This window comes from Equus quagga, chromosome 1 (assembly GCF_021613505.1).
Source record: "Equus quagga isolate Etosha38 chromosome 1, UCLA_HA_Equagga_1.0, whole genome shotgun sequence".
NCBI lineage: Eukaryota > Metazoa > Chordata > Mammalia > Perissodactyla > Equidae > Equus > Equus quagga.
This window is the reverse complement of record NC_060267.1, coordinates 12,427,816-12,439,656: the sequence shown is the minus strand read 5'-3', so window position 1 is coordinate 12,439,656 and position 11,841 is coordinate 12,427,816. Positions and strand designations below refer to the sequence as shown.

The 11,841-nt window shown below is 44.9% G+C and overlaps 1 protein-coding gene across 1 annotated transcript; it reads left to right on the top strand.

Annotated features, from left to right (window-relative positions):
- Positions 1-226: 226 nt before the first annotated feature.
- LOC124235836 (olfactory receptor 10P1-like) lies at positions 227-1,165 on the top strand. Its single transcript, XM_046654326.1, has one exon. The coding sequence runs from the start codon at positions 227-229 to the stop codon at positions 1,163-1,165; it is 939 nt and encodes a 312-aa protein (XP_046510282.1).
- The last annotated feature ends 10,676 nt before the right edge of the window (positions 1,166-11,841 follow it).

The following is an 11,841-nucleotide window of genomic DNA, read 5'->3' as shown; positions in this document are numbered from 1 at the left end:
TGGAGTCAGGAAACCGAGATTCAAGTCCCAGTCCTGCCACTCTCCAGGTTTTACCTCAGGCGAATTATTTAATCCCTCTGAGACCCATGGCCTCCTCCGTAAAGTGGAGACTGTATCTGAAATGAGAGGGACTGTATAAAAAGTGCTTTACTAAATTACAGAAATGCTGATTGTTTCTATACAAACTTCCCTTTCTTGGCTGTGCCATAGGTTCTAGCCTGGAGTAATGGCTAAGGAAAATCACACTCTGCCTGAATTCCTCCTTCTGGGATTCTCTGACCTGAGGGGCCTGCGGGGCCCCCTGTTCTGGATGATGCTCCTGGCCTACCTGGTCGCTTTTCTGGGTAACTCCGTGATCATCCTCCTCACCCAGGCCAGCCCTGCCCTACACTCACCCATGTACTTCTTCCTGCGCCACCTCTCGGTGGTAGAGCTCATCTACACCACCAACATTGTGCCCAGGACCCTGGTTGACCTGGCCTCCCCATACCCCCGGGCCATCTCCTTCCAGGGCTGTGCAGCCCAGATGTACATCTTCATTGTTCTAGGCATTTCAGAGTGCTGCCTTCTCACGGCCATGGCCTACGACCGTTACGCCGCCATCTGCCAGCCCCTACATTACTCCACCCTCATGAACTGGCAGGTCTGCGTGGCCATGGTGGGTACCTCCTGGTTCATGGGCATCATCACAGCCACGACCCATTCCTCCCTAATCTTCACTCTGCCTTTCCCCAGCCACCCAATTATCCCACATTTCCTCTGCGACATCCTGCTGGTCCTGAGGCTGGCAAGTGCTGGGAAGCACAGGAGCGAGATCTCTGTGATGACAGCCACAGTGATCCTCATCATGATCCCCTTCTCTCTGATTGTCACCTCTTATGCCCGCATCCTGGGTACCATCCTGGCAATGGCCTCCACCCACAGCCGCCACAAGGTCTTCTCTACCTGCTCCTCCCACCTGCTTGTGGTCTTCCTCTTCTTTGGAACGGCCAGCATCACCTACATCCAGCCCCGGGCAGGCTCCTCTGTCACCATGGACCGCATCCTCAGCCTTTTCTACACAGTCATCACACCCATGCTCAACCCCATCATCTACACCCTTCGGAACAAGGAGGTAACAGGGGCCCTGCGGCACATGATGAAGAGGCAGATCTCCTCACCATGAAGGGATCACGGGATGTCTGCCCACTCCCAGACTGCTCCTCCTCCCAGCCTAACAGAGCCAAGCAGCACCCCAAAGAAATAAGGCTTCCTGGCAGAAAGTGTTGGAACTAAAACAGAGATAAAGTTCTGTCTTACCTCCTATCCCACACCCCAGACTCACTGTCAGAGCATGAGTTATTAAGACAAGGTAGAATGGAAGGGAATGCTGCCTGTGGGGAAGAACATTTAGTGTCTGCCAGAATGTTCTGGATCTTTGAGCAAGATGATTGTTGTGGCTACACCAGTAGTCAGAGGTCCTTGTCAGTCATGAAGGCAGATGTCTATGAACTTGACATCCAACTAAGTAACCCATCCAGAGCCCATGGGGGAGTTTGCCTGGCCCTTTGACCTAGTTTTCTCCCAGAAACACTCTGCAGTATGCAGTGTTATGCTCTGGATGCCTTTTAAAAGAAAGGGAGCTATTTCCCCTTGAATATTCCACATGAATATTCTTCCCTGCCTTTCCCCACCCTTGATTTTTGACATCATCCGTAACTGGTGAAAACATGTCCAACTGGACAAGAGAATCTCTCTGGCTTCCCTGTCCTCCTCCCAGAGGGTGCCATCAGCTTGATCCCATACCCCTTCCCCAGCACCTCAGACTGGGCGAAGCTCTGAGGGCATCCTAGAAAGGACCTAGAGAGTGGACACTTAACACTCATTGCGGCCACCCAGCATTTGCTCCTCTTTCAACGTCAATGTTTGGAGAATTCCCCACTTCGGTAGTCTGGCAAAGAGAAAAACCACCTCCCTCTGTTGAGCTGAGAATACTTCCTAGCCCCCCCAGGCACGTGACCTGGTTCCACCAATCAGACGCACCCATGCCTGTCTGCGACTGAGTGGCTGGTGCCCACAAGAGGTGAGCAGCAGGGCTCTCTGTCCCTCCCTCCCTCCCTCTCTCTGTCTCTGTCTCTGTCTCTGTCTCTCTCTCTCTCTCTCTCTCGGGGGACAGCAAGGGAGGCTGCAGCAGCAAGTGGCTGGCATAGAAGTGGCATCTGGTGCCTGGTGGCAGCACCAGCAGATTCCTCAACTGACTGGTTCATGTTTGGGAGTTAGTCCAGGGAGCTTAGTCCTAGCATGGTCCCCCACGGTCCCAACAACGCTGCGTTTTGTTAATCATTTATTTTTCTGCTTCCTCATCCAGGCAGCTTTTGTTGCTGTTGAGAATTTTGACTGATACAATCGGTATGGAGGCTGGAGGCAGCAGAGGGAAAAGCTTAACCCTGGTGTACTAGGAATGAAATGGTCTAGACACTGTTTAGAAAGAACAGCCAAAGGGAACTTGTGGTCAGAGAACATCCTCAGACAGACACAGAGTCAAGGAGCCCAGACATATATGGCGTTCCTGATATTCAGAAAATAACTGATAAGGTCCTTGTCTTCATGAGATTCCCAATCTAATGGGGGTGGTCATGGGGAGAATGGAGTGGAGAGAGAACAAAGCAGCACAAACATACAATGAGAGTAATTATAAAGGTGTGTAAACATGCTTTGGAAAGTTAATGATTGATTACAGTTTGAGGGTGTTTCTGGAAGGCTTCCTGGAAGAAGAGACTCAGGCAGTACTTCCAACCTTCCTCACATCACGGCACACGAGAAAGTGCTAATATTTGCATGGCACACCAGAGGAAACTGAAGGGGATTTGGAGGCATCCAGAGGGTTTGTTGGAAAAAATTCATTGTACTCTCATTTCACTACATAATTATAAGGAAAGTAAAATAGTCTGTAATATAAAAGTTTTTAAATACTGGTTTTACATTAAACTTCCAAATAAAGTATTTAAATTTTTAGAAAACTTCAGCTTTCTTCTGTGAACATAACTTTTTATATTAGATTTTGTGCTTGAGAAATGACTAAATACCTCCTGATAAGATCTTTGAGTATTGATTTCTTAAAATAACTGATGGTCACCATCAAAGAAAACTATTCACAGAAGTGGGCAGTAAGAAATGTAAAACTTTTTTCAAAGTCATTCAAAATTTTACAATAGCTGAAATTAAATGTAAATATATATTTATATTTACTAGCTCATCCTCATCTTTCACTGACGAGTGGTAAAGTTGAAAATTCTCATAATCGTGAAAAGGGATCGCATATCCACTCATGCTGGTTCATGTCAAGTGTTTCAATGCAGTACTGTGGGAGCTCTACTGTGCAGAATGGGCATGCATTGTCAGAGCAGTCAGCATGCAGCCAGCTTAGATGCCACCATAGGGCACATCAGCAGGTAACAGAAGAGGTATTGGACATACATGAAGAGAGAGATTCAGGACCACTATGGAGAGCTGAACTCTCCGGAAGCCCCCTGGACTCCCCATCCTCCAACTTGTAAAGGTTACACCTTGGGCTGTGCAGTGTTCCTTAGGCACATGGAAGCCCAATTCCTCCACAGCTCCACGGGCCCCTCGTCCACAGTGGGCAACAGGACACTGGGGAGCTGGCTGCTGGGGTAGACATGAAGTCTGCAGGGCACCTCAGCCTGCTGAGGCCAAGCAGTGGCTTTCGCTCCTTTTTCTCAGCAACTGCAGAAACCTCAGGGTGCATCAGCAAACCCCACTCCTTTTACGCTTCCCCCTGAGGAACCCCAGGCAAGGTTATTCATGGTCAGATGCAATGGAACTGGGAGCTCTGTCCATTCCAAGACTGCACATGTGTAGAAACCAAGGGCTAAGGGGATCACTCTCTTACAGAACACTTGCAATCCGTGTGGCCTTCCACTGGGCCATGATGCGCACTTTGGGAAGCTCAAGCTTAATACATTCATTCAGAAAATACTGTGTCAAGCTGTGTGCCAGGAATTTGGTGCAAAGGAGAATAAAACACAACCTAATGGGGACGAGAGACCAATTAACAGGTGATTACAATCTTACAATTTTATATGAAACGTGTACCAAAGATATCAGCAAGACAAGATGGTAAGGAACACAAAGGAGAGGTCCTAGTCCAGCCTGAGAGGGATGAAGAAGGCTCCAGGGAGGACGGGATGTCTTAACTGCAGTCTGAATGGCCAGGAAGGAGAAGTTATCCAGGGGAGAAGTAAGAAAGGGAATAGAATGTGCAAAGGTCCATAGGTGAGCGAGAGCATGGCCACTCAGGGCATCCATTACAATCGAGTATGTGAGGTACAGGGAAGTGACAAGAGAAGAGGGAGATGTGACCAAAGTTGTCGGGCTTTGAAGAGGGCAGTTAACCACAGGTCTCTCCCTTTTAGGTTGTCTATCAACTAGGAAGATACACTGGAATAAGACAGGGAGCAAAAGATCAGCTTCTTTACTAGCCAAGTTGGATGGGAGGATAAGGCTTGAACTGAAGGTTGAAAGGAGCTTCTTGCTCCCACCTTTACCACCACCACGCTCCCAGTTACAGGCAGGGGGTCCATACAAATGACAGGTCACTGCAAGCAGGCCTGCCCCGAGCTCACCACCTGAAGCAGAAGAGAGCGGGTGCAGCCTAAGGCAGGCCGGCCTGAGAAGCAAAGCCAGGGGGCTCAGGCTGCGCATGGGCAAAAATGCTTCCTACGGTGTCATCAGTCAGCCAGTTCACTCCCTCTCCTGTGAAGAAGTGAGCGAGGGGCTAGAGAGAAAGGCAGGAGGTTTTTCTACCCTCGTTCCCTTCTGGAAGTGGAATAGGCCCTCCACCTTGTGGAAACCCAAGAAGCGTGGTAGTAGGTGTGCTCCCGCCTCCACACAGTGCAGATCATGAAGGATGCTGGGGGTCACGTAAGAATTTGGGGACTCATTCTGAGTGACAAGGTCAGATTTCAGTTTTCAAAAGCTCATTCTAGCTGTGGTGTGAAGAATAGATAATAGTGGCAGAAAATAGACAGAGGGACCCCTGGCGAGTGTTATCGGTCAGTGTGTCTAGTTGCAAACAGCAGAGTCCCGTCTGATCATCTTAAGCAGAGAGGAATTATTTAAAGACTTAGCAATGCATAGAGTTTCCAGGGAATGCAGAGAGCCAAGGTCCTCAGTGGTGGAGCCAGGGATGACATTCAACGTTCACAGGGGTGGCTCCAGTATCCATACAGCTGACACCAGAAGCTCGAGTCACACAGCACCACCCAGTGCATACTGATGGCACTTGGGACAAGACATCAGAACTCGACCACAGCCGCCCCCAAGAGCCAGAGACCTCCCCGACCTGCTCTCCACATGGTAAATTCTGCATCCCCATCTGCCACACTGCTCGGCGCCAAATCAAAGTATCACGCAGATGAGTCTGACTGGCAGAACCACAGTCATGCTGGTGCCCTAGCTGCAAAGGTAGCTGGGAAAGCACATTATCTGGCTTCTACTTTGGGGAGAAGGGATTCATAAAGCAGAAAACTTCCCAACCATTAGAGGAGTGTTCAAAAGGTGGTGGAAAGACAGAAAACAAGACAAACATCCACCGGTTACAAATCCCATTTCTGTGACTGGAATCGAGGTGATTCAGCACACTCTCCGTTGAAACAAAGGGAGACATACAGTGTGGTGAGCTCATAGAAATTTGAGGCATAAAATAACTGATTAGGGCCTGAACAGGAAGCACAGAAAGGCAGTTAAGCCAGAATGAGCAGTAATAATAACAGCTAGTATTGTTTGAGTACATACTCTATCAGTATGATAACATGATACTAACCTCTGACTAGTAATGGTCTTATTTAATTCCCATAAAAACCCTATGTGGTAGGTACAGGTCTGGGTCTCGATTTTGTGTGACCAAGAGCTTATATAATTTGAGACAGCCCTATTTAATAAAACAAAACTAAAGTACAAATATAAAATTAGGTGCAAATGTTTACTTAAAATGAAAAAAGAAATTACTGAAATTAGAATTTTTTTTTCCTGAGGAAGATTCGCCCTGAGCCAACATCTGTTGCCAATCCTCCTCTTTTTTTTCTTGAAGAAGACAAGCCCTGGGCTAACATCTGTACCAGTCTTCCTCTATTTTGTACGTGGGACGCCACCACTGCATGGCTTGATGAGTGGTGTGTAGGTCTGCGCTAAAGCGGAGCATGTGGAATTTTAACCACTCGGCCACAGGGCCAGGCCCTAGAAATTGTGTATGTGTGTGTGTGAGCAAGATTCACCCTGAGCTAACATCTGTTCCAATCTTGCTTTATTTGTACGTGAGATGCCTCCACAGTATGGCTGATGAGTGGAGTAGTTCTGCATCCGGGATCCAAACCCACAAACCCAGGCCACCAAAGTGAAGTGTGTGGAACTTTAACCACTCAGCTATGATGCCTAGCCCTAGAAACTTTTTTTAAACTGGCAAATGCCACAAATGTGATATAATCCAAAAAAATAATATATTTTTGTTAATTAACTGCCTGATCCCCTCCATAATTCTTTTTTTCCTACCTTTTTTGCTGTTTACTCTTTGACTAACTTCATGTTCATATGATGGTGATTTTGTGATACACTTTCCGCAGAGAGATTAGAAAGATAGTTTGTCTTTCCCCTAGCATGGTTGCTTGAAATTTGCTGTTCTTTTATTGAGAGTTTAGAAAAATTTCTTCAACTTCACAAATCAACTCACTATTGGTAATTTTATATAAACTTTTAGGATTGTTGTCAGATTTGGTCAAACTTTTATGGAGTTTCTTTCATATATTAGCTGTAAATTTTCACGACATTTCAAGTTTTCTTGTGCAGTGAGTTATCTTAAACAGTCTGTGAATTGACCTCACTCCCCAGCCAGTTTGTCCTCAAGGTTCTCATTGTAGCAGCATATTAAACTTATGTTTTCTTCTTTAATGTCAGTTTTTATGTCTAATCAGCAAGAAATCTACATCTTTTTCCAATGTGTTTGATTCCTTCTTCTTCATTAACTGGATGGTGTTCAAGTTTTCTATTTCTGCATAACAAACCAACACCAAATCTAGTGGCATAAAACAATGATCATTTTACTGTGCTCATAATTTCTGCAGATCAGGAATTTAGACCAAGCACAAAAAGATGGCTTGTCTCTGCCCCACAATGTCTGTGTCATCTACTGGGAAGACTCGATAGCTAGAAGGGACTCGAACAGCTGGGAGCAGAATCATCTAACGGTTTCTTCATTCACGTGTCCAGTGCCTGCGATGACTGGATTTGTTGACCAGAACACCTACGCATGGTCTCTCCATGTGGGTTGGGCTTCTCACAGCATAGCAGCTGGATTCCAAGAGGGAATGTCCCAGGAGAAAACATCCAGAGCAAGCATTCCAAGAAAGCAAGACAGAAGCTGCGAGGCTTCTTCTGACCTAACCCTGGAAGTCACACAGCATCATTTCCACCACATTTGACTGGTTACAAGTGGGTCACCAAGTCCAGCCCAGATTTAAGGGTAGGGGCGATTAAACTCCACCTCTTGATATATGGGCATTGCAAGGTCATTTTACAGAAGTGCATGTCTGATGGGTGATATTACTGTAGTAATCTTTGGAAAATACTATCTGTTGGAGATAGATTATCAAACAATCCAAGAGCTATACTTTATGCAGAATCTCTCTCTCTCTCTCTTAATGAATTACAGCTTTTAATACAATTTGAAATTTTGATTACAATTCATTTCTCCATATAAGAATAGTTTCTATTGACTTCATCATTCATCTTTATCACTTTTGTTTCTTATTTCATTCTTTTTACCTAGATTTTCTCTTAGTTCTCTTATAAGTAAGCTTGAAGATGACCAAAGCAGGTAACTTCATATACATCCAAATCAGGTGTCTATAGTTTCTCACTTTCTTATTGAAACATCAAAAACATCTAAAATTTCATTTAAAATGAAGTGGTTAAGCTTAACCAAATACTCTATTCCCATAAAAAGAAGAAAAAAAATTAATGATGTGTTTATACTTTTATATGTTCCTGAATTACCAGATATGTTTCTGACAGGAAAGAACTTTTTTTTTACTTAGAGGATGAAAATCAAATCCTCGCTCACAACTTTATACACATGGAGATTGGAAGATTTCTCTTCTGTAGGCTAACATCCCAACTCATACGTTTCCAACCACATTTCTCCTCCACTACCCACATATTTTCAGTGCCAGGCACCATCAAACACATTTTTATCATAATACAACTCTGAGCTTGCACTTTGTGTCACAATGCTGAGTGATACGTCACAGGCGATGGAAGGCACATTCCTCAAAGTCATTCCTGCATCAGCAGTAACTTAACTATACTAGCAATATACGAGGATACGGTATGGCAATAACTACACTCAAAAGTGACTGTGAACCACATAAACACAGCCCACTAAACTGAAACCTAATCTATCCCCAGCTCAACTTTGCCTTAGACCCAGAAATATCCATGGCCGCTTCAGCACCACCCACCAGAAGGGGAAATGTGACAGAGAGGAAGTCAGAGAGGAGAGAGACAGAAGTTACAACAGTTTGCAGTTAAAATATATCACTTTTGCAATTTTTTAAGAACATATGACCATAGGAACAAATTACTAGAGCTCCTTCCAGGCCCTTATAAGGAGCCTATCTAAGTGAAGCTCCCCAAAAGTTTAAGCTTCACAGTAGATCCACTTCTAAGTGGACTTGTTATTATATCAGTTTCAATAAGATGAGGAAATCAAGGCATAGAGATGCTGAACAACCTTCTCCAGGTGACACAGCTAGGGAGTAACAGACTTGAGTTTCCGACACTAGACCCCACACTTTTAACTGTCTACACTATGAATTCCCCCTCTGATCATGTAAGTTTAGAGAAAGCAGGAAGATGAGGACAGACAAGACGCTAAGGAGAATAAACAGAGTGACAGGCAAAACAAAAGCTTAGTGGCACAGAATAGGAGGAGCAGAACAGCCTGGACCACCAGAAAGCTACTTCTCCCCTGAACTGGGTATGCAAATACTGAGTAAGAAAATGCATTTTTCCCTATCTTGTAAGTGGAAAACACTCCAGAATCGGTATACTTTCTCCTGGCAAGGACGGAAGTTCACCTTTCTTGTCCTGCCTCAGAGTTATATCAACTGCAGCTCTGCGCCACCATTTAATCCACTGGCATCTTGATCACCTCATCGTCCTAGAGGACACCACGCTGGCCCATTATACGGACCAGACTATGCTGGTAGCACCTGGAGAAAAGCAAATGGCAGGAATTCTACATATGCATTCATACCAGAGAGTAGGCAGTAAATCTCATCAAATTTTGGAGCCTATCACCCCAGTGGAAGTTTTCTGGCGATGTCAAGAGATCTCCTCAAATGTTAAGGACAAGTTGCCTCACGTCTTTTTCTCTACAGTAAGAAAAAGACCTCCTATGGTTCTCCGGATTGGGGAAGTAACATATAGACCATTTGGTTGTGCTGCTTCAAACCACTTATCAGGTATCTTAAAAGCCAGAACAAGAAAAGGCTCTCTAGCTGGTCCAGGATGCGGTCCTGCCATCTGGGCCTTCTGAACTACTCAGTGCACCCTAAGATGCTCAATGTTGGCGGTACTGGAACCTTTGGTAAGTCAAAGGGCAAATCACAGATTTGGGAGCCAAACCTTACCCTTTTGGGAAAATAATTAGTATCCTTTTATGAAACTGTTCTTGGGTTCCTTGTAGTCAACATTATGTACTGAACACCTGACCACTGACTCCAGGCTGTCATTGGACTATATTGCTCAGCGTAGATTGGATGTAAATTGATGCTTCCAATCTAAAGTTAGTTATTCGCAGTAGCACTTCATCAACAAGAGGAACTACTAAGTTTAGATGGACCCATGCACGTCCTGAAGACACAAGAAAGTTGCATCTGCCTCCTTCTCCAGCAAATCACATCTAGTTCTTTCTCACAGGCCTGTGAATAGAATGGCCTTCATGGCAGGAAAGGAGGCCATGCACGACTCAACCAAAGGGGCTTCTCCTCACCAGCTAACCCAGTTACCACCCCTGCTGAGAAGTCACTTGCCATTTACTTTGATCTGGTAGTTAAAAACTTTGTGGGAGACAGAACTCCACCCTTCTCTACAGAAGCCAAATGGCCAAAACACTGGCTTTCCCTAAATTCTGACAGCGAAGACACAGGCCTGTGACCTGAGCTAGTGCCTGTGGATGCATCTGCTAAGATTTTCAATCAAGCCCAAGTGATGCAAAGAGTAGAGGAAAGTTTACAATTCATTTCATGATGGCAGTGGTGGCATCCAGGGCCAAGAGACAGCAGCACCACACAGTGCCACAAGAGTCGCCATAACCAGTGGTGGCAGTGGCAACAGCATGCTGACCAGACCACCCCTGTGGTATGACTCTGGCTGCGGTTCTGGTCTCTAAGGTTCTCTTGGTTCCTGATCATTTTCTAAGCCTGCTTCTCCAGGGTTCCTATCAACTCTGCGAGCCACCAGAGTCAGTTTTTCTCCGCCCCAGAATTCTTCAGTTGCTACCCCTTTCCTTCTTTCTCTCCCATGGCCCACAGGGAATGACCCATCTGATCCCTTCAGAATTATCCCCATTCCACAGCTTGCGCCAGGATTTCCTCATTTCCAAATCCCCTCTCTTCAAAATCCCACACACATTTTCTCCCTTACGTCTCTTCAACATAGCACACTTTAGACTTTCCAGCAACTTTAGGGGAATTCTTTTTAATGAGGAAAGTCCCAAATTTTTAAGATATTAAAAATCTCACTGAAATTTACCATTCAACTTCCTAGAAAAGCAAATGTTAGTAGTAGCAACCATAGTAGCAATAAAAATAGATTAGTTAATGGGGCTGGTGATTGAGTTAGGCATGCTTAGCTTCGGCAGTCCGGGTTCATGGGTTCAGATCCCAGGCACAGACCTATACCACTCATCAGCCATGCTGTAGAGGCAATCCACATATAAAGTAGAGGAATATTGGCACAGATGTTAGCTCAGGGCTAATCTTCCTCAAGCAGAAAAAAGAGGAAGATTGGCAACAGATATTTGCTCGGGGCTAATCTTCCTCAGCACCAAAAAAAAAAAATAGATTAGATAACACTTCACTATTTGCTATGCAGTGGGTAAGCAGTTTTTTTATATTTATTCATTTATCTATTCAACAAATATTTCTTGAACAGCCATTCTGTGTCAGGCACTACAAATACAGTGGTGAACAAGACAGACACATCCCTCTTTTATGGGACATATATTTTAGTGAAGAGAGAGAAACCATAAACAAATAAACAAGTTGATTTCAGGTAATGCTAAGTGATTTTGCAGCAAAGAATGACTAAGGAAGGTTACATTCAATCCTCACAGCAATCCTGTGAAACACAAAAGCTACATAATCATTATTTTACAGATAAGGAAATTAAGGTATAAAAGTGTTAAGAAATCTCCCAAACTCTTGCAGATAGTAAATGACAGTCAGGATAATCTTGGACCTGCCTAACACCAATGCCAAGCTCTAAACCACTGCACCATAGTACCATCTGCAACCAGCCTTCTGGTCAATCCTCCTTAACCAGCTCCAAAGTCTCCACTCCTAGCCTTTCCAATAAAATACAGGACCCTATTCTACTCTTTAATGTCCCTTATTCCCAGGTATAGACATGGGCCTCTCCATCCCCAGCCTTCCATATCGTCTTTTGCACTTACAGGATGGCCAGTATTCACACAAGTACTAACAGTGGGTCTCTGGTTAAACAAAGGACTCACCTCAGAGGAAACTACTATTTCCCAAGCGGCTTCCTTCTTCCAAGTGGAGG

What these genes read in the sequence shown, in the direction of transcription:
- LOC124235836 (XM_046654326.1), top strand. Translation starts at nt 227, where the DNA reads ATGGCTAAGGAAAATCACACTCTGCCTGAATTCCTCCTTCTGGGATTC.